Raw genomic sequence first — 24,258 nt, forward strand, 5'->3', positions numbered from 1 at the left:
AGCATGTAGAAAGCCCTATAAATGTCTTTGTGTTATTATTATTATTTGGTCTGGATATTTATAGAAATTTTTCTTCAGTTTCAGTATTAAAAATTTTGTGGGACGAGGACTAGATGAATTTTTTCTTTAAGTTTCCCTGAAACTTGTGAGTCCTTAAAGACATACTTTTTTATCTTAGGAAAATTTTAAAAAATGGTTTGTTCTCATCTTTTTGTTCTGATTTATTCCATAACACCCTTATGAGGCTTAAGTTGGATTTCTGTTCTCCTTCATATCTCTAATTTTTTTTCTCTTATCTTTTGTTCTCTTTGTTCTAATAGAATTTTTCTAAGTTTGTGCTGGATTTCACAGAATCCATATCCTAGTGTGTAACTGTTCTTAATGCTTTCAATGAAGATTTTAATTCTGTTACATTTTGTTTTTTCTTGCCCTTCTACTTTGTTTTTGTCAGATCCCTTTCCATCTGTTGCCATGCTCTCCCTAAAGTTCATTGCTCTTTCTTTATAGATGCAACTGTGTTTTCCCTGTATGTTAAAAGGACAATAGTACAATTTGTCCTATGCCTATCCTTTGAGTTTTTGGTGATTCCCAAGGCTCCAGTTTCCCACAGCTTCCTTCCTCTTTTCCTACTCAACCCATTCTCCTTGTTCATTTTCACCCCCTTCTCTGCACGCCTCTCTTAGCACCTGTATGCTGGCGATGCACAGATCTATATAGCATTAGCCCTTGCATGCTCACCCGTTGGGCATCTTCCTGAATAACATTCTTTCAGTAACAGGATAAGGGTGGTAAATTATTTTATTCTTTGTTTGAAAGTATTTACTTGAGTGACAGCTTAACTATGTATTTTCCCTCAATACTGTGAAGATAGTATTCCATTGTCTTCTGACCTCTGTTTTAGTCACTGTTGAAAAGTTTGCTTTTGGTCCAGTCTTTGTTCCATCTCCATCCATCTTGTTGCTCTTAAGATTTTTTTTTTCACTTGTGTTGTTTTACTGTGATGGGTATGTATGAATGTATTTTTCCATCTTGGGATTCACTGAGCTTCCTGAATGTGAAGTTTCATGTCTTGAATCAATTCTGAATAATTCAAATGTTACTTCTGAAATTCCTAATAGACTTTTGTTGGATCTTTTTACTCTCCTTCGTGTCACTTACTCTCTTTTTCATATATTTCATCTCTTTATCTCTCTGAATTGCATTCTGGGTAACATCTTCAGATCTAACTTCAAGTTCACCATTTCTCATCTGAGATGTGTCTGTTCTTCTCTTTACCCATTTGTTGAGGGTTTCCCCCCTAATGTTTCAGTAATTTACAGACCATAAAATTGACCTATTTTAAGTATACAGTTCAGTGATTTTGAGTAAATCTGTCGCTTGTCTGACCATCACACAATTCAGTTTTAGAATATTTGTCACCCCAAAAAGTTTCATCATGTCCTTTTGAGGTCAATCCCTACTCCTCCTCCCAGCTCCATTGACCTGCTTTCTGTCTCTGTAGTTTTGCCTTTATTAAAAATTGAATATAAATAGAATCATATAATCTGTAATTTTTCGGTTTGTCATCTTTCACTTAACATAATTCTTTTGCAGTATATTATATTTAGTTTTAAACATAATGTTTTTGAGTTCATGTTGTTACATGTATCCGTAGTTCTACTCATGGCTGAATAGTATTCCAGTGGATGAATATACCACAGTTTGTTTATTTTCCAGCTCGTGGACATTGGAGTTTATGTCCATTCAACTCCATTTACTTTGGAATTTTAATTTTAGAACTTCTCTTTGCAGTTTTTTCCTTTGTTTTTTCATGGTCTCTGTCTTAAGTTCAGATTCTTTTATGTTTTAGTTATTTTTATGTACTTATTTTATATTGTCTCTTAGAGTTTTCTGTTGTCCTTTATCCTGAGTTCTTTGGGCTCTAATCCTTCTATTGTGTTAGAGGACTCTCATACAGGGTGGATTATTTTCTCTTGTGTTTTACAACTCTTAATTGGTGAGCTTGCTTTTTCTATGAGATTACCGTTATTGTCTGGATTATTGATGGTGTCTCTCCAGGGAAGTTTTGTGTTTACTTCTGCCAAGTGCCCAAGAGATATTACTGGACCAGAACCCGTTGTTATGTAATTTTTTAATGGAGCATGATCATTGGTATCATACAGTTTGTTTAAATTTGTACTTCAGATTTACTTAAGATGTAAGCCTGGAGTTTCTGTTTATGTTTTTTAATTTTATTGTATTTTTGGCCATGCTACATGGCATGCGAGATCTTAGTCCCCTGACCAAGGATCGAACCCATGTCTCCTGCATTGGAAGCATGGAGTCCTAATCAACTGTGCCACTGGGGAATTCTTGGAATTTTTTTTTTTCTGAAGAGATTTTTTTTTTTCCTACTCAGACCCCTGGTAATGGAGAAAGAAATAGCAACACACTCCAGTGTTCTTGCCTGGAGAATCCCATGGACACAGCAGCCTGGTGGACTATAGTCCATAGGGTTGCAGAGAGTTGGACATGACTGAAACGGCTGAGCTAGCACACAGACCGTAAAGGTGGAGAAGCTGATATATTGTGTTTGAACATCAATGTGCTCTTTTGTAAAGATTCTTCTTTTATTGTAGAGTTGACTTCCAGATTCCCCCCCCCCCCATTTGAGCCCAGGGTTTGATAGATCACTCCCCTGTTTGCTGATACCCAGTCCATTTCTGCCTTTTAACTTCTTTCCTGGACAACATTAGCATCAACTCTTATCTATACCATTCTGATTTTCAGATCTGGCTTCATCTCTGGCATTTAGAGATTTATTTCACTTATTTTCTTAAAAGTTCACCATGTATTAAGTATTTTTGTCATATTTTATCCAGCCTTTTTACATATTTGTAGCAGGAAGGTTTTTTGGTTTGTGTTTTCATGTTAGTGGAATCAGAAAATTCACATAAAATTATAACTGTTCTTAAATAGGATTCTACACAATAGTAATTATAACTATAATTACTGAATGAAAAAACATCTAAAATATAACTTGCTATTAAATGAGTATAAACTTTCTAAAATTATTAGTTAGAGTGGCATTTTCCAGACATGTGACTTCATTTTTCCCTGGCTAAATTAAGGCAGTCATCCTAGTATTCCTTTTATTGAAGACTTATTTGGATCCCATGGTTTAAAGGCGCATGAAGAAATTTGGTTTTTACTGTTGTTCCCATGTTTAGAACAGTGCTTCCAACCAAAATAACTGGTATTCCCCTGTTTTTCCATATCCACTGTGACTAAAGCCAGTTGTTTTAACACTCCCTTTCTTCTGATCTTTGGAAAATACTGTCTGATGTTTGCAGCACATTGGATATAATTGACATGTTAAGATAACTACTTCTTTTAGGATATAAAATTTTGAGTATATATTATTATAGTTCTGTTTCCCCTTAGTTGCTGTTTTAAAGTAGGAAATTAAAATAAATGAGAGATCTGTTTTTAATTTCCTTGTGAAACCTGCATGAAAGTCTTAGAAGAGAAGTAAACTGTCATAAACATATGGATCATCATCCCCCAAATTTGAAAATCTTAACCTCTTCTGAGTAGAAAGCTGTTGTGTAAGGGCCAGTCTTTTATTTCTCTTTGTTACTGTGCATCTTTGGATCTTTCTGCTGCTCATTTGTAATTAGATGATGACCACAAAGCAAAAAATATCAGTTCATAATTGTTTCTGTTGGATAAGAAAGAATTTAAAACTTTTAATTAACTATTTTAGAACTGTTTTTACATTTATTTACTCTTTTCCATATTATAGTAATAAGTGGTTTTTTTTTTTTTTAATTTAAGCTCAAACTTTAACTACATGAAGATTTTATACTTATTTTTGGAGTTTCCAAATTGCCTGGTTGTTAATCCTCAAACATACCAAGCTCTTTGGTGTTTCTTAAGGACCTTGGTGGTTCTTTCCTCTGCCTAGAAGACTCTTCTCTCAGAGGGACCATGGTTTACTCTCTCACTTTGTTCAGGTCTTTGTTCAAATGTCACCTCATTAGACGGCCCTTTTACCAGATCTAAAATAGAGGCTAGGCAGTTGGGAAGATCCTGTGGAGTACGAAATGGAAAGCTGCTCGAGTATTCTTGCCTGGGAAATCCCATGGGCAGAAGAGCCTGGTGGGCTGCCATCCACCGGGTCACAAAGAGTCAGGTGTGTGTGCGTGTGTGCACACACACACGCACACACACACATGCACACAATGATGCTAATACCCTGCCTGTCTTAATTTTTTTTCAAGGCACTTTTCTCTACCTGAAAATAAGTATTTGTGATCTTGGTGTTCCTTGTTTCCTTAGCTAATATACTGTAAGTTCCTTGAGGGCAAGAAATATTTTCAATTTTCTGTTCCTAGGAATAAGAGCATTATTTTACACATACATTTGATGCTCAATGAAAATCTCTTGACTCACTGACCAAGTGAATATATTATAAACTTGTGGCCTAAGGGTGCGATCTAGTCCTTATAAGTTTCTTTTTTTGTTTGAGCATTTTTGTGTTTTACTCTTTAAAAAAGTTATCTCACATATTTCAAAATGCCAATTTTTAAATTTTCCTTAAAAAATCAAACACGCTAACTCTGCATCTGTATTTTTATGTGGCAACAATTATCTGGACTGAGCTCTGGGCTGTTTCCTCTATTTTAATGGACCTACTTTCTCCCCTTTTGTCATAGTTGTCACCTCTTTCTGTACAGTCTTGGACAATGAGATCTGTGTTATTTGCTAATTATGATTTTGCTTGCTCTGCTTTCTTCAACTTTGTTCACTTTACCTGTTTATATCACCTGTCTAGTCCCTGTAGGCATCTGAGTTTACAACTTCTTGGTAGCTCAGATGGTAAAGAATCTGCCTCTAATGAAGGAGACCTGGGTTTGATCCCTGGGTTGGGAAGATCCCCTGGAGAAGGAAATGGCAACCTACTCCAGTATTCTTGCCTGGAGAATTCCATGGACAGAGGAGCCTGGCCAGGCTACTGTCCATACAGTCCATGGTGTTGCAAAGAATAGGACATGACTGAGTGACTAACACTTGTAAATTATAGTTTTTACAATTCCTATGCAGTTAAACTTCTCAGGTTTAAACTTAAAAATATAAACTGAGTAAAGATGATAGAAGTTGTGCCTATTATTGAAGGAGATATATATTGAATTTATAAAACCTGAATGTTACAAAAATGAAGAACTCCCTTTGGACCAATGAGCACATGAAAAGATGCTCAACATCATTTGTCATGAAGAAAATGTACCTCAAAACTTCAGGGAGGTATCACTTCACACCCACAAGCATGACTGTAATAAAAAAAGACATACAATAACAAGTTTTGGTTGAGGATATGGAGAAATTGGAAGCTTCATACTTTGCAGTCAGGAATATATTAATAAAATGGTGCAGCCACTTTGGAATGCAGTCTGGCAGTTCCTTTCTGAGTTAAACAGAATTACCACATATGGTAGCTTGACAGTTTCATTCCCTAGATACATACACTCAAGGGAAATGAAAACATACATCCATGCAGAACTTGTACACAGATGTTCATAGCAGCATTTTGCATAATAGCCTAAAGGTGGAAATAACCCAGAAGTTCATCTATTAATGAATAAGTAAATAAAATATGATATATTCATACAGGGGCTTCCCAGGTGGTGCTAAGTAGTAAAGAACCCTCCTGTCAATGCAGAAGATACAAGGTTCTTCTTGTATCAGAAGATGATACCAGAAGATACAGGTTCTTGTACCAGAAGATGCAGATTAGATCTCTGGGTTGGGAAGATCCCCTGGAGTAGGAAATGGCAACCTGCTCCAGTATTCTTGCTTGGAAAATTCCATGGACAGAGGAGCCTGATAGGTAACAGTCATGGGGCTGCAGGGAATTGGACACAACTGAGTGACTGACACAGCACAGCACAATATCCATACAGTGAAATATCACTTGGCAATAAAAAAGAATGAAGTACTGATATGCGCTGCAACATAGACCTTGAAAAGATTTATGCTGAATGAAAGAAGTTAATCATAGAGTTGGGCTTCCCTGGTGGCTCAGTTGGTGAAGAATTCACCTGCAGTGTAGGAGACTGCCTGCAATACAGGAGAGCCGGTTCAATCCTTGGATGGGGAAGTTTCCCTGGAGAAGGAAATGGCAACCCCCTCCAGTATTCTTGTCTGGAAAATTCCTTGGACAGAGGAGTATTGCAGACTGTAGTCCATAGGGTCACTAAGAGCCGGACACAACTGAGTGACTAAACCACCACCAATCATAGAACGTCACATAAATGTGTGATTTGGTTATCGGAAATGGCAAGAATAGTTAAATCTATAGAAACAAAGTAGATTGATTAGTGGTTGCTGAGTGACTGGGGGGCAGGGACTGGGGATGAGGATTGACCACTAATGAGTATGGAGTTTCTTTCTTCTTTCATTTTGAGGGAGCGGTGCTACAGCTTGCAGGATCTTAGCTCCCCAGCCAGGGGTTGAACCCCACTCCCTTGGCAATGAAAGGGCAGAGTACTAATCCCTGGACTTCGAGGGAATTCCTGGAGTTTCTCTAGGAGGGACAGACTATTTTAAAAGTAGACTGGTGATGTGGTACAACCTGTGAATGGTACATTTCAAACTAGTGAATTGTGCAGTATATGAATTATGTCTCTGTAAAATTATTTTTTTAGTTAGAACTTCTTTTATTAATAGCCAAGAAACAAATGGTCAAAGGATTAGTGAATTTTCATACCCCAGATCATGAGCCAATCATCTATCAATTACAATTTTGGCAGTAGCCCTAGAAAGAAATAATTGTTTCTTGCTTTAATGTACCACCCATTAAAACAGCTAAGCTTGCATATTTGTATTGCCCTATGCCATAGTAAACTTCCCAAGTGGTGCTAGTGGTAAAGAACATACCTGCCAATGCAGGAGATATAAAAGACTCGGGTTCAATCCCTGAGTGGGAAAGATCCCCTGGAGGAGGGCACGACAACCAACTCCAGCATTCTTGCCTGGAGAATCCCATGGGCAGAGAAGCCTGGGGGCTACAGTCCACAAGGTCGCGAAGAGTCAGACTTGCCTGAGGCGATGTAGCATAGTGCTGCACATGCCATAGTAAGTAAGTTGCTGTCTCAGTGGGTTAACTCATTCTTTTTCGTGCCTTCTCCGCACGTTCCATTCAAGGGCTTTTGTGTGCAATGATATAAATTTGTTTAGTTTGGAAAGGGAACATCTTGGGGACCCACCAAAAGTATTACAAAGTAATTGAAAGTATTACTGTCTGACTAGTAATTTATTTACTGAGCAGAACTTTAGTAATGGGAGAAAAAACAACCCAACATCTTAGATTTTTCTGTTTTTTATTAGAAGACGTGTATTGGGAGGATAATCTTTGGATGAGATTATATTACGCAGTCTGTGATTGCACAGAGGTTCCAGAGACTCACCTTTCAAACAAAGCTTTTCAAGTATACCCTCTTCCATTCTGTGGTTTTAAGGGATTTCCAAAAGTTGTTAACATAGAATATCAGAACTGGAAGGGGATTTTATACGTTGTCTAGTTTAACTCTTGATTTTTACAGATGTCCATTTTTCCGGTAATACTGAACTACCTTTGTTTATCATTACTCCTGAAGTGAATGTAATGAGTACCAAGTATAGCACTAAGATGATAAATTGGAGATATAATGGGAAATATTTTTCATGTGAATTACTAGTGAAACCTGAATTTTAGAAATTTAATGCACTTAGTTTCCTTGGTTTATTCAGACTTAAACAGGAAATGGTCACATTTATGTAAACTTTTAATTTCCTTGTAATTTTATTTCCATTTATAAAAAATAGTATTCCAACCAATATTTAGTTTTGATATGAACTGAAACTTTCTATGCATTGTATAGGAAATATATTTGAGCAGAGAAATTTTAAACAAAGTATTTGCTGAGTAGAAAGAAAAGAGGATGGTCCCACACAATCGGAGTTGGCAGGGATAGAAAAGCTAAAGCAGCCAAGTGACACATGAAAGCATGTTTATGGATCAGTGGTTATTTTAATGGTGAAATACATGTTACTATTAGGATTTTCTTTTGTTTTTTAATCAGCTTCACATATAATAAAACTGGCCAATGTACAGTTCGGTGAGTTGTGACAAATACATGCAGTTGTGTCATGTCCTCTGCAGTTGAGATATGGGATGTTAAGGGACTTCCCTGGTGGTCCAGTGATTGAGACTCCCTGCTTCCCCTGCAGGGGGCCTGGGTTCAATCCCTGATCAGGGAACCGTGATCCTGCATGCCATGCTGCTCAGCCGAATAAAAGCAAAAACAAGGTATGGGATATGTCACCCCCAGTAGTTCTCTTGCATTCATTGCAGTCAGTTCCCTCTCCTTCCTTTCTGGAACCATTAATCTCCTTTCTGTGGTATAGTTTTGCCTTAAATTTCATATAAATTGACATTATACAGTATGGATTAGCCCTTTTTGTCTGCCTTTCCCCCCCCCCCCCCCCATTTAGCATAGTTCTTTTGAGACCCATTCATATGTTTTTGTGTATCTATAGTTTCTTTTTTTTCAGAGAAGGCAATGGCAACCCACTCCAGTACTCTTGCCTGGAAAATCCCATGGATGGAGGAGCCTGGTAGGCTGCGGTCCATGGGGTCGCTAAGAGTTGGACACGACTGAGCGACTTCACTTTCACTTTTCACTTTCATACATTGGAGAAGGAAATGGCAACCCACTCCACTGTTCTTGCCTGGAGAATCCCAGGGACGGGGGAGCCTGGTGGGCTGCCGTCTATGGGGTCGCACAGAGTCGGACACGACTGAAGCGACTCAGCAGCAGCAGCAGCAGTTTCTTTTTATTGATGAATAGTACACCATTGTCTGGATATACCACAATTTTTCTGTTCATTCACTAGTTAATGGATATTTGAGTTGTTTCCACTTTGGGGTAGTTACAAATAAAGCCATTATTAACAGTCACACTTAAGTCTTCATGTGGATGCACGTTTTCATTTCTCTTCTTTGAATACCAGAGGTAGATTTGTTCAGATGTAGGATAAATATATGTTTAACCTTATAAAGGACCATAACTCACCAGGCTCCTCTGTCCATGGAATTCTCCAGGCAAGAATATTGGAGTGGGTTGTCATTCCCTTCTCCAGGTGAATATTCCTGACCAAGGGATCAAACCCAGATCTCCTGTGTTGCAGGCAGATTCTTTACCGTCTGAGCCACCAGGGAAGCCCTTAATCTTCTAAGAAACTGCTCAGTTGTCTTCCCGACTTATCAGTTCAGTTCAGTCGCACAGTCATGTCTGACTCTTTGCAACCCCATGAATCACAGCACGCCAGGCCTCCCTGTCCATCACCAATTCCCAGAGTTCACGCAAACTCATGTCCATCGAGTTGGTGATGCCATCCAGCCATCTCATCCTCTGTCGTCCCCTTCTCCTCCAATCCCTCCCAGCATCAGAGTCTTTTCCAATGAGTCAACTCTTCGCATCAGGTGGCCAAAGTACTGGAGTTTCAGCTTTAGCTTCATTCCTTCCAAAGAACACCCAGGGCTGATCTTTAGAATGGACTGGTTGGATCTCCTTCCCGACTATAGTTGTTACATTTTGCAATATTTGGAAGTTCCAGCTGCTCCATATACTTACTATTGTCAGTCTCTTAAATTTTAGCCATGCTGGTGGGTGGTTAATGATTTCTCAAGGTGGTTTTAAATTTATATTTCCCTAATGACTAACAGTGTTGAGTATCTGATCATGTGCTTATTGGCCTAAAAGGGAAACTTCCTCTTTGTAATTTTGACACAGTGATATTATCTGATCCACAGTTGATTACTCAGGTTTTGTCACTTGTCACAATAATGTCCTTTGTAAGTTTCTCCTTCGCCCAGATCCAGTCCAGGATTACACATTAAGTTTAGTTATCTTGTTTCTTTGGTCTCTCTCTTTTCATCTGCAACAAAATTCTGTTTTCTTTGTCTTTCTTGAACTTTGACCTTTTTTTTTTTTTCCTGAAAACTATAGAACTAATGTTTTGTAGAATGTCTCTCAGTTTGGGTTTACCTAATATTTCGTTACGATTAGATTCATGCGTTTTTGGCAAGATATCACAAAAATGCTGTTGTGTCTTTGTTAGGGTCTTCCCCTGGTGGCTCACTGGTAAAGAATGCACCTGTCAATGCAGGAGTCTCAGGTTCCATCCCTGGGTTGGGAAGGTCCTCCGGAGAAGGAAATGGCAACCCACTCCAGTATTCTTGCCTGGGAAATCCCATAGACAGAGGAGCCTGACAGGCTTTCGTCCATGGGTTGCAAAAGAGTTGGATACAGCTTAGCGACTAAACAACAATACTCCTTGTCAGAGGCATTGTGTCAAGAGGCGCACTGTGTGAATATTGGTAATGACTGTGTTGCCCAAGAAATTTTTTATCTATCCTGATGTTATGTGGAATTCTATTTTCTTCTAGGTTTGGCTCTTGCATTTAGATTTCACAATTTTGGCTTTTGGGTTTAGACTTTCACTTTTTAACCCTTTATGATCTATAACTAATTTTTGACTGTGATGTGAGCTAGAGATTGAGGTACATTTTTTTCTCCGCAGTTTTATTAATTTTCTATAATTATAGACATTTGTGAACTGAACTGAACTGATGTTCCTCCTTTCAGTTTTGTCAAGTTTTGCTTCTTGTATTTGCAAGCTCTGTTCTTATTTCTGACTGTGATTTCCTTATATATTGATTTTGTTGTCATTACAAAGTGTCCCTTTTTATTTTTTATAATACCCTTTTTAAAAAAATCTATTCTGTCTCAAATTAGTATTGCTACTTCAACTTTCTCAAGCATGCTGATGCATGCGTGCTATCTATTTTCTTCCTACTTTTCACTTTCAGCTTATCCATATTGCTATATTTAAAGTACATCTCTTATAAACAGTATTTTTAAATCGGATTGAATTCAGATTTAAAACAAGTGGGACTAATCAAACTGAAAAGGTTTTGCACAGTAAAGGAAGCTATCGACACCATGAAAATGCCACTTATTGAATGAGAGAAGATACTTGCAAAGGATATATTGGATAAAGGGTTAATATCCAAACTATACGGGGCTTCCCTGATAGCTCAGTTGGTAAAGGATCTGCCTGCAGTGCAGGAGACCCTGGTTTGATTTCTGGGTTGGGAAGATCCACTGGAGAAGTGTTAGGCTACCCACTCCAGTATTCTTGGGATTCCCTTGTGGCTCAGCTGGTAAAGAATCCTCCTGCAATGCGGGAGACCTGGGTTTGATCCCTGGGCTGGGAACATCCCCTGGAGAAGGGAAAGGCTACCCACTCCAGTATTTTTACCTAGAGAATTCCATCCAAAATACTCAAAGAACTCATATACCTTAACATTAAAAAAACAACCCAATAAAAAAGTGGACAGAAGACCTGAATAGACATTTTGCCAAAGAAGACGTGCAGATATCAAAAGTACATGAAAAGATGCTGAACATCACTAATCACCAGGAACATGAAAATAGAAACCACAGTGAAATATCACCTCACAACTGTTGGAATGGTTATTATTAAAAAGACAACAAATAACAAGTTTCACAGGGTGTGGAGAAAAGTGAACCCCTGTGCACTGTTTTTAGGAATGTAGCCAGTATAGAAGACAGTATGGAAGTTCCTCAAAAAGCTAAAACTAGAACTACCATATGATCTAGCAGTTTCACTCCTAGGTATTTATCGGAAGAAAATGAAAACACTAATTTGGAAAGATAAAGGCCCACCCATGTTTACTGCAGCATTATTTACATTGCCAAGATATGGAAGCAACCTAAGTGCCTATCAGTAGATAAATGGATAAAGAAGATGTGATATGTATATGTATCACAACAGAATACGAACTCAGTCTTAAAAAAGGATGAAATTTTTCCATTTGCAACAACATGAATGTACCTAGAGGGTATTATGCTGATGTAAGTCAGACAGAGAAAGACAAATATTGTATGATTTCACTTATATGTGGAATCTAAAAAACAAATTAACCAACATAACAAAACAAAAACAGAGTTATAGATACAGAGAACAAACGGGTGGTTGCCAGAGGGGGTGAAGGTGGGGGATGAGAGGAATAGGTTGAGGAAGATTAAGAGGTACACACTTCCCAGTGTGGGAAATATAATCAATAACAGATAGTAACCTGAATAGATAAGTTGTGGTCAACCTGTCTAGACTGGAGATCTCTTCAAGAAAATTAGAGATACCAAGGGAACATTTCATGCAAAGATGGGCTCGATAAAGGGCAGGAATGGTATGGACCTAACAGAAGCAGAAGATATTAAGAAGAGATGGCATGAATATACAGAAGAACTGTACAAAAAAGATCTTCACGACCCAGATAATCACAACGGTGTGATCACTCATCTAGAACCAAACATACTGGAATGTGAAGTCAAGTGGGCCTTAGAAAGCATCACTACAAACAAAGCTAGTGGAGGCGATGGAATTCCAGTTGAGTTATTTCAAATCCTGAAAGATGATGCTGTGAAAGTGCTGCACTCAATATGCCAGCAAATTTGGAAAGCTCAGCAGTGGCCACAGGACTGGTAATGGTCAGTTTTCATTCCAATCCCAAAGAAAGGCTCAAACTACCGCACAATTGCACTCATCTCACACGCTAGTAAAGTAATGCTCAAAATTCTCCAAGCCAGGCTTCAGCAGTACGTGAACCGTGAACTTCCTGATGTTCAAGGTGGTTTTAGAAAAGGCAGAGGAACCAGAGATCAGATTGCCGACATCTGCTGGATCATGGAAAAAGCAAGAGAGTTCCAGAAAAACATCTATTTCTGCTTTATTGACTATGCCAAAGCCTTTGACTGTGTGGATCACAATCAACTGTGGAAAATTCTGAGAGAGATGGGAATACCAGACCACCTGACCTGCCTCTTGAGAAATCTGTATGCAGGTCAGGAAGCAATAGTTAGAACTGGACATGGAACAACAGACTGGTTCCAAATAGGAAAAGGAGTACGTCAAAGCTGTATATTGTCACCCTGCTTATTTAACTTCTATGCAGAGTACATCATGAGAAACGCTGGACTGGAAGAAACACAAGCTGGAATCAAGATTGCTGGGAGAAATATCAATAACCTCAGATATGCAGATGACACCACCCTTATGGCAGAGAGTGAAGAGGAGCTAAAAAGCCTCTTGATGAAAGTGAAAGAGGAGAGTGAAAAAGTAGGCTTAAAGCTCAACATTCAGAAAACGAAGATCATGGCATCTGGTCACATCACTTCATGGCAAATAGATGAGAAACAGTGGAAACAGTGTCAGACTTTATTTTTCTGGGCTCCAAAATCACTGGAGATGGTGATTGCAGCCATGAAATTAAAAGACGCTTACTCCTTGGAAGAAAAGTTATGACCAACCTAGGTAGCATATTCAAAAGCAGAGATATTACTTTGCCTACTAAGGTCTGTCTAGTCAAGGCTATGGTTTTTCCTGTGGTCATGTATGGATGTGAGAGTTGGACTGTGAAGAAGGCTAAGCGCCGAAGAATTGATGCTTTTGAACTGTGGTGTTGGAGAAGACTCTTGAGAGTCCCTTGGACTGCAAGGAGATCCAACCAGTCCATTCTAAAGGAGATGAACCCTGGGTTTTCTTTGGAAGGAATGATGCTAAAGCTGAAACTGCAGTACTTTGGCCACCTCATGCGGAGAGTTGACTCATTGGAAAAGACTCTGATGCTGGGAGGGATTGGGGGCAGGAGGAGAAGGGGATGACAGAGGATGAGATGGCTGGATGGCATCACTGACTCGATTGACATGAGTCTGAGTGAACTCCGGAATGGAGTGGGGTCCTCCGGTGATGGACAGGGGGCCTGGCGTGCTTCGATTCATGGGGTCACAAAGAGTCGGACAGGACTGAGCGACTGAACTGAACTGAACTGATGTTTCAAAAACAAGCAAACAAATTTAAGAAAGAGATCAGATTTGTGGTTTCAAAGGCAGGAAATGGAAGGAGGACAAATTGGATGAAGTTAGTCCAAAGACACAAAATTCCAGTTATTTAGATAAGTGCTAGGGATATAATGTAAAACTTTATAAATACAATTGTTTTATTATCTATTTTATTTTATATTTTCTGTTTATCAAATTCACACTACTGTGTGTCATACATAAAAGTTGTTAAGAGAGTAAGTCCTAAGGGTTCTTATTGATGAATGCTCATTAAACTTACTGTGGTAATCATTTCATAATATATGTAAGTCACATCATTATGCCATATACTTTAAACTTATACAGTGTTGTATTTCAGTTATATTGCAATCAAGTTAGAAGGATAAACAAAGTACATGTCTTATATACAGCATTTTTTGTAGTGTTGAATTTAAATATTTTATTTGGTATTGTTTTATATTTATCCAAAAAATGTTTGGTTCCTCTAGTCCTACTTTTATGTTCTTTTGGGTTAATCAAATGTTTTTAAAAAATTACATTGAATTCTTTTGTTGGCTTATTATCTATACTTTTCTATATTTTTAAATATATGAATTGGGGTTATAATATGAATTCTTAACCTAGTCCACTTAGAGTTTAGATTATTTGTTCAGTTCTAAGTCATGTCCGATTCTTTGCAGCATCATGACTGCAGCACGCCAGACTTGCCTACCTTCATTATCTCCCAGAGTTTGCTCAGGCTCACATCCATTGAGTCAGTGATGCTCTCTAACCATTTCATCCTCTGCTTCCCCCGTCTCCTTTCACCTTCAATCTTTCCCAGCATCAGGGTCTTTTCAAATGAGTCAGCTCTTCGCATCAGGTGGCCAAAGTATTTCAGCTTCAGCATCAGTCCTTCCAAGGAATATTTAGGATTGATTTCCTTTAGGATTGACTGCTTTGATCTCCTTGCTGTCCAAGGGACTCTGAAGAGTCTTTTCTAGCACCGCAATTCAAAAGCATCAATTCTTTGGCACTCAGTTTTCTTTATAGTCCAACTCTCACATCTGTACATGACTACGGGAAAAACCATAGCCTTGACTATTTGGACTTTCGTTGGCAAAGTGGTCTCTCTGCTTTTTAATATGCTGTCTAGGTTTGTCCTAGCTTTACTTCCAAGGAGCGAGAATCTTTTAATTCATGGCTGCAGTCACCATCTGTAGTGATTTTGAAGTTCAAGAAAATAAAATTTGTCACTGTTTCCACTTTTTCCCCATCTGTTTGCTATGAAGTGATGGGACCAGATTCTATGATCTTAGTTGTTTGAATGTTGTTTTAATTTTCATTCTTCTTTTTCACCCTTCATCAAGAGGGTCTTTAGTTCCTCTTCACTTTCTGCCATTAGAGTGTTACCATCTGTGTATCTGAACTTAATGATATTTCTCTGGGCAGTCTTGATTCCAGCTTGGGATTCATCCAGCCTGGCATTTTGCCTGATGTACTCCGCCTATAAGTTAAATAAGCAGGGTGACAATATACAGCCTTGTCAAACTCATTTCTCAATTTTGAACCAGTCCTTTTTTTATTCCATGTCCAGTTCTAACTGTTGCTTCTTGACCTGCATACAGGTTTCCCAGAAGATAGGTAAGGTGGTTTTAAGAATAAACCATCTCTTTTAAGAATTTTCCACAGCTTGTTGTGATCTGCATAGTCAAAGTCTTTAGTGTAGTCAATGAAGCAGAAGTAGATGTTTTTCTGGAATTCCTTTGCTTTTTCTGTGATCCAGTGGCTGTTGGCAAATTGATCTCTGGTTGTTCCTCTTCCTTTTCTAAATTTAGCTTGTACATCTGAAAGTTCTCAGTTCATATACTGCTGAAGCCTAGCTTGAAGGATTTTGAGCATTATCCTGCTAGCATGTGAAGTGAGTACAATTGTATTGTAGTCTGAACATTCTTTGGCATTACCGTTCTTTGGGATTGGAATGAAAACTGACCTTTTCCAGTCCTATGGCCACTACTGAGTGTTCCAGGTTTGCTGGCATATTGAGTGCAGCACTTTAACAGCATAATCTTTCAGGATTTGAAATAGCTCAGCTAGAATTCCATCACCTTCATTAGCTTTGTTTGTAGTAATACTTCCTAAGGCCCACTTGACTCCACACTTCAGGATGTCTGGCTCTAGGTGAGTGACCACACCACTGTGGTTATTAAGACCTTTTGTATATAGTTCTTCTGTGTATTTTTGCTACATCTTCTTAATCTCTTCTGCTTCTGTTAGGTCCTTTCTTTGCATTCATTTATAACTATATTTTCCTTTAAATTCTTAAATCTATTTATAATAGCTACTTTAAATTTCTTGCCTGCTCAACTTAATGCAGCTCAATTCTAGAAAAATAAATGACCCAATCAAAAAATGGGCCAAAGAACTAAATAGACATTTCTCCAAAGAAGACATACAGATGGCTAACAAACACATGAAAAGATGCTCAGCATCACTCATTATCAGAGAAATGCAAATCAAAACCACAATGAGGTACCATTTCACACCAGTCAGAATGGCTGTGATCCAAAAGTCTGCAAGCAATAAATGTTGGAGAGGGTGTGGAGAAAAGGGAACCCTCTTACACTGTTGGTGGGAATGCAAACTAGTACAGCCACTATGGAGAACAGTGTGGAGATTCCTTAAAAAATTGCAAATAGAACTGCCTTATGACCCAGCAATCCCACTGTTGGGCATACACACCGAGGAAGCCAGAATTGAAAGAGACACATGTACCCCATTGTTCATCGCAGCACTGTTTATAATAGCCAGGACATGGAAACAACCTAGATGTCCATCAGCAGATGAATGGATAAGAAAGCTGTGGTACATATACACAATGGAGTATTATGCAGCCATTAAAAAGAATACATTTGAATCAGTTCTGATGAGATGGATGAAACTGGAGCCGATTATACAGAGTGAAGTAAGCCAGAAAGAAAAACACCAATACAGTAAACTAACACATATATATGGAATTTAGAAAGATGGTAATGATAACCCTGTATGCGAGACAACAAAAGAGACACAGATGTATAGAATGGACTTTTGGACTCTGAGGGAGAGGGAGAGGGTGGGATGATTTGGGAGAATGGCACTGAAACATGTATAGTATCATGTAAGAAACAAATCACCAGTCTATGTTCGATGCAAGATACAGGATGCTTGGGGCTGGTGCACGGGGATGATCCAGAGAGATGATATGGGGTGGGAGGTGGGAGAGGGGTTCAGGATTGGAAACTCATGTACACCTGTGGCGGATTCATGTCAAAGTATGGCAAAACCAATACAGTATTGTAAAGTAAAAATAAAAATTAAAAAAAAAATTTCTTGCCTGCTAACTCCAACATCTGGACCTTGGGTTGATTTCTTTTGACTTTCTTCTCTCTTGACTGTGGGTCACCTTTTCCTATTTCCTCTCTTGTTTATTAATTTTTAAATTGTGTTTTGGACATTGTGATGGGCATGTTGTAAAATTCAAAGGCTATGGATTCTGTTATCTTCCTCTAGAGGTAATTGATTTTTTGCTTTGCCAGACTGTTAAACTTGGTTAGACTCAAAGTCTAAACTCTGCTGCTTTTGCTGAAAGTGAAAGTGTAGTCGCTCAGTCCTGTCTCACTCTTTTTGACCCAGTGGACTGTAGCCCGCCAGGCTTTTCTGTCCATGGAATTTCCCAGGCACGAATACTGAAGTTGGTTGCTGTTCCCTTCTCCAGGGGATCTTCCTGACCCAGGGGTCAAATCCCACTCTTCCACATTGCAGGCAGATTCTTTACCATCTGAGCAACCAGGGAAGCTGTTTTTGCAGTGGATAGTAATTGAAATTTTTGTTCAAGTCTTTCGCCTGTTCCCCCTACCCCCCGCCCTGGGCTCCTTGGAGTCGCTTCTGTACATAAGCAGATCAAGAGCTAAGGATTTAGCAGATTTATACACAGATTTTTGCAGTTACCTCTTTCCTAATATTCTTTTTATAACTTTCCAGCCTCTCTGACAACCTGAAACTCTTATCTTCTCAAACCAATTGATTATGATTTCTCAAACCAATCAGTCTACAGTTTTCTGGTTGATTTTCAATTGCCCCTCCTTACCATGCTGACTTCCCTGGTGGCTCAGACGGTAAAGCGTCTGTCTACAATGTGTGCTGGGGTCCAGCCCCGATGGATCCAGGGTGATTAGAAGGTGGGGACAGAGTCAGCGTCTTTGGAAAAATACATATTTAATCACAGATATAGAGAGATTAGAAATGGATAGTGTAGTAGGAAGTTTAGTGGAGAAAAAGAGGCTGAATAACTTGGATTACGTGGAATAGCATCCATGCTCCAGACGGGAATTCAGCCAGGAAAACGAGGGCAAGAAAGAAGTGACATGGGGGAATCAGTCTTTCTGGAAACTGATCCGATTTCTTTATTTTTGGGTTTGCTTGTATACCTTTTGTTACTCATAGGGATGAATACAGAGTCACGCGGGAGTCAGCAGTCCTGACCTTTGTCAAAATCAGGTGCTTCACATAAATGTATAAAAAAGGTACATCATCTTCTGGCCATGAGTGAGACCTGCTGACATTTTATGATCCTTTCTTTCTGATAACCAACAAAATTATTTCTTCCAAGAGTGTTTTTTCTTAAACCAGGCACCACCCTCCAAATAAAGTTACATTCCTATAGGGTGAGGGTGTAGTGAGTTACAATCAAGAAAGGAATTTATTTAACCCAAGGTTAACGTGATTAGTCTTAAAGGTTAATACTTATTTCTTCTATATGCTTAAAGGTTAATACTTATTTCTTCCTATATGCTAGTTATATTCATTATAAGGGTAGAGAACATGGAGATTTAGCAGCAAACATCAGCCCAACAAATGAAAATCCTTTCACCAATGCTCCCCTTAAGATCTATTTAGTCTTAAGATATGATAAAGTTACATTTTTACATAGCAAGGACACAGTGATTTATAACAAAGTACAGCGATCTATTACAAAAGAGAAAATCCATTAACTCAAAAAGTCTAGTATTGCTAACATCAAAAACTACCATATTTCCTTTTCTATAGTCCAAATATATTGATTAATATATTCCCAAGTGCCTAAGGATATGGAGGCCTGGTGGCAATCATTGACTCAACAAGAAGAAAAAGCCCTATGCTAATTAAGACTCTCAAAATACTCCAAAACTCTCTGTGCTGTTTATGGTTAAGAGGTAGTAAACAATCATATGGCAGGAGTATGGATAATCCTGTCACATAAGCTAGTCTGTCAGCAGAGAGGTTTGACCTGAGACACCCTTGTCCCACCCAGAGTAGGGAATTAGCAGCAATTATTGACAAAACAGATGAAAAACCCTTCACCAATATAATTCCTAACCAACCCATTATACTAATAATTTCTAATTCCCCAAAAGAATTTGCCTTTAGTAAGTCTAAAACATCTCATGCCTCTCAGGTTGGAAGGCTGTAAACAATCACATGTGGCCGGAAGAACCTATACAGGTGGGCTAGATAACCTTCAGAGGAGTCCGTAAGCTGAAACACTCTTGTCACGCCCAGGAATTTTTATTGCCTTGGAGCTGCGCGTTTACTCCTTCTCCAAGAGAAATGGTTATGGGGGAGAGCCCCCCGTAAAATCAGAGGTGTAGGTGAGAGCATAAAACAGACTCTGGTTTTGGGGTTAGATGCTCGGGAACAGGGGGTTTCCTGAGGCTTGATCATGCCTTTGCGTATGCCAAGCCTCGTTCCTCATGACCTTTGCCATGGGCGGAGTTCCTCATGCTGGCTCCCGGCAAATGTGGGAGACCCGGGTTTGATCCCTGGGTCGGGAAGATCCCCTGGAGAAGGAAATGGCAATCCACTCCAGGACTATTGCCTGGAAAATCCCATGGACGGAGGAGCCTGGTAGGCTACAGCCCATGGGGTCGCAAAGAGTCAGACATGACTGAGCGACTTCACTTTCACTTTCACCATGCTGACTAGAGTGCCCTCTGGCAAAAAGCTGTATACAGGCAAATTTCTCCTGCTGCAGTTCACTTCTTTTCTGGTTATCCGTAGATGCATAACAAATCACCCCAAATATAGTGGCATTAAACAGAAACAATCACCTATTATTATTATGGTTCTAGGGTTTGACTGAACTCAGTTGTGTGGTTCTTGCTTGGCTCTTCTACTGTTGTGATCAAATGGAGGCTAAAGTCATCTTGAAATCTCCCTCACTCTCATCGATTTGACAGTTGATGTTGGCTTTTGGCTGGGACTAGGTTCGACTTTCAGGTAGAATACCTGTGCATGACCTCTGCCCGAGCTTTTTAATAATAGTTGGCTTCTAAGAGCAAGCATCCCAAGAGGGAGAGCCAGATGGAAGCTGTATTTCCTTTTATTAACTGGCCTTGGAAGTCACATAGTGTCACTTTTGCCACACTCATGCATTGAGGCAGTCACAAAGAAAAGCTTCTATTCAAGTGGGGGGAATTAGACTCCACCCTGGTGGCTCAGAGAATAAAGCATCTGCCTGCAATGTGGGAGACCTGGGTTTGAATCTCAGGTCAGGAAGCTCCCCTAGAGAAGGAAATGGCAAGTTACTGCAGTATTCTTGCCTGGAAAATTCCATGGATGGAAAAGCCTGCTAAGCTACCATGCATGAGATTGCAGAGTCGCACACAACTGAGCAACTACACTTTTGAGGGTGAGGAATGTCAGAATTTTTCAGGCATGTTTTAAAACTATCAAACCTTTTAAATGTTGTGTTCCCTTCAATTTTTCCTTGCTTTTGGTCATTCTCTGCTAAGTCTCTGCTTCAGTTGTGTCCGACTCTGTGTGACCCCAGAGACGGCAGCCCACCAGACTCCCCTGTCCCTGGGATTCTCCAGGCAAGAACACTGGAGTGGGTTGCCATTTCCTTCTCCAGTGCATGAAAGTGAAAAGCGAAAGTGAAGTCACTGAGTCGTGTCCGACTCTTTGTGACCCCATGGACTGCAGCCTACCAGGCTCCTCTGTCCATGGGATTTTCCAGGCAAGAATACTGGAGTGGGGTGCCATTGCCTTCATTTTCTAGTACCTTCAAATAATTACTTTTTGTATAGAAAATGTCATGTTATCTGGTAGTCCATCATAGACTACTTCGTCATTACCAGGAGTAGAACTTTCTCTCCTACGTTTCTTCCACCCATAGCACTCATCACCTTTGCCATTCATATATTAACTTGTTTATATTGTGTCTCTTCCCATTAAAATGCAGGCTCCATTAAGTTGGGATTTTCTCTCTTTAGTAACTGCTAGGCAAAAAAATTGAGTAGGCACTGAATAAATTTTTGTTGATGAATGTTGAATGAATTTTCAGCTCTTCAAAATAGCCATGAGTAACCAAATCCTCTTGATAAAAGAGGAGTACAAATTATAGAGCCTTGTTCTTGCACATGGTTACATTGGTAGACTAGCATATCTCAGATTAATTTCTCCTTGGCTTACAGAATAGAGCATAGAGATTTTGACATTTTATTCTCCTCATTCCTGCTGTATGTGTCAGTTTAGCAGACTAGATAACTGATTACAGCTCAGTTGAAATACCATGTTATGTACTTTGTGAAGTGTAAAGCACTATGAGATTATGAGATATCAGATAATTACATGCAGTTGCACCTGGTAGGCTAGTCTTTACAGATTTCATTTTGAAAGCATATTTCTGTATGTGTGTGTGTTTGTATATTTTTAAGGAAAGAATATTTTGATTTTCCAGAACAATAATGGAAGTTATATCTGTATGTTTATGATAAAGACCTTACTAGGTTCTTATTATTTTCTCTGACTATTTTTTTAGGAACTTAAGAGATTTCAGAACTTTGTAAAATACTGTCCTCCTTTTGATGTTGTCATTGATGGGCTCAATGTTGCCAAGATGTTTCCTAAAGCTCGTGAATCTCAAGTTGTAAGTACAAGTTTTGTTATTCCACATCTCTAGAAATATTTATTGGACTCATTTGTGATCTTCCTTGGTTCTCTTAGTTCCCCATTTTCCCTTCCTCTAAAAAGAAGTTCTCAAAAGTGCCACAGTGACCAACCAGTCATCTAAGATTCACTGTTTTTGTTTCTGACAAGTAAGTGGCTCTTGCTGGCTGGGCAAGAGTGAAAGATTCGAAAGTCTATGTAATAAAGGGCCAGTTCAGCCTTTTTTTGTGTAACCTTTAGCTAACATTATAGGTCTCTACTCTTTGGGTTATTCTATCTTGTCCCTGTGGATCACATCCCTCCACTTGAAATTTATCAACTTATACTATTAAGAGGTGTTAATCACTCATTGGGGCATCCCTGAAAGCTCAGTTGGTAAAGAATCCACCTGCAATGCAGGAGACCCCAGTTTGATTCTTGGGTTGGGAAGATCCACTGGAGAAGGGATAGGCTACCCATTACTCACATATCTGTTCTTCCAGACATGCTGTGTTCATAAATTAAACTAAGCATTTCTTTTTTTGGTAAGATAATCATTTGTTCAATCAATTTCTAAGTGTCTTAGTAGTTTTTAATAGGAATATAAGGTTTTTTTAATAGCATAGTGAGCAATTATTTTAATTCTCATTTTTACAGATTAGAAAATTAAGGCCAATTTTGTACAGTACATCCTTAGAAAGCAGTCATAACATCAAAATTTGATTGTAGAGAGCTCTTGGGTTTCAGACTTGTGGATCTTACCGCTGGCAATCTATGGCCATTTATCTGTAGTTAAACTATTATTTCGTAAAAATTGCTGCCAACTTAAAAGCTTTTTCTCAGAGATGCTATCAATACTGGTCCAATTTGACCATTTATACTCAGAAAAGCTTACAAGTACTCACAAGGGACAAGGTTGATTTATAGAAATTTCGTTATATGCCTTTCCTTTGTTTGTGGCTGCATTTTTATGGTCAGATATGTACTTTTTACTGCTTTATTTTAAAAAAACACAAAAGTAAGTTGAAATTATTTTTGTCTCTTAGTTACTCGAGGGGTCTTTTGAAGCAGTAACATTGACAAAGACAAAGCCAGAATAGGAAACATGAAAGTATTATCACTAAGGCATGGTAGAGCTCAGAATCAGAAGGGTTCATTCCCATTTAATCCGTGAGAATAAAAAGTTTCTTGTTTGTGTACTTTTTGGTTGTCTTTCAGCTTCAAACAAAGCAAAAGATTAGCTTGCCTGAAATATGTAGCCCAAATGGGCTCACTTTTGCCAGTACAATGTTGAATATGTTGTAGTGGACACATCTTCCAGCTTTGTGGGAGAAAACTGCACATTTTTTAAGATTTTAGCAGATTTTGGCAAGTACAGAGGCAGAGAACAAATGATGGGCCAGGGAAATCATGATGTCTGCCACTACTTTTAGCTTCTACTCTTTAAATAATTTAATGTAAGCAACAGCTTATGTGACAAGTAGTTGTTATTACCCAACTTTTCAGAGAACTTGTGGCAGTGCACTTGGCATTATATTTGGGAAATTTCAGTTTGGAGACTCAGCTTAAGAGACATCACCTGAATAGCATTTAATAACATTTTAAATAGCTTTAAAGTAGCATTTTAGATTAGAAGTTAAGAACGGGGATTCTGGAACCAGGCTCTTTATAGTCAACTTACCACTTTAAATTGCTTTCATAGTTTGAGTGATTTATTTAACCTCTCTGTGCCTTACTTTCCCAATTTGTAAAACAGACCTAATAATAGTACCTATCTCTTAAAGATGTTGTGAAGAATACTTGGTATATACTAAGTACCTAATAGGTGTCACTATTATTGATTACTATTCAAAGTAACTTCCCAAATGGAACTGTAACTCTTGCTTTCAGCTATCCCCTGTTGAGCAGTTTAAGATTTTCTCCTGTTTTGTCATCCATGTCAATGGAGCTAAAAGGAAATAACAAATCTCTGCCTTAGTATTAGATTTAGTATTACTGTTAGACTCTAGGTGAGGTACTCAAATAATACTTGATTGAGGATTGAAGCCAGTCCCATCAAATACTTAAGAAAAATTAAAAACATGATTTTAAGAAATGTTATTTTCTTACGATTATAAAAGTAATGCATGTTCATAGTAGAAAATTTGAAAGTTATAGAAAAGAAAATTTTATATAATCCTAACATTCAACTATAATCACGGACAGTGTTTTATTTCCTTGAAGTATTTTTCTATTTTTTTAACCTAAGTGAGCTTATATATCTATATTTTAATTCATAGTTGTTGAAAACTCTCAATAAAAGCGAAACTATAAAAGGAGTAAGAAATCAGGACTGTTTTAAAATATTTAAGATGAAAGGACCTTTGAAGCATATATAAAATTCAGG

General features: G+C 38.5%; 1 protein-coding gene across 1 annotated transcript in view; it reads left to right on the forward strand.

Moving 5' to 3' along the window:
* KIAA0391 (KIAA0391 ortholog) overlaps nucleotides 1–24,258 on the forward strand; it is a 136,012-nt gene that overhangs the window by 34,495 nt on the left and 77,259 nt on the right. The window contains exon 5 of the mRNA XM_005695233.3: nucleotides 21,766–21,873. Within this exon, the coding sequence (XP_005695290.1) occupies nucleotides 21,766–21,873 (108 nt within the window). The remainder of the gene's footprint in view (nucleotides 1–21,765; nucleotides 21,874–24,258) is intronic.

The sequence above is a fragment of the Capra hircus genome, chromosome 21 (assembly GCF_001704415.2).
Source record: "Capra hircus breed San Clemente chromosome 21, ASM170441v1, whole genome shotgun sequence".
In the NCBI taxonomy this organism is placed as follows: Eukaryota; Metazoa; Chordata; class Mammalia; order Artiodactyla; family Bovidae; genus Capra; species Capra hircus.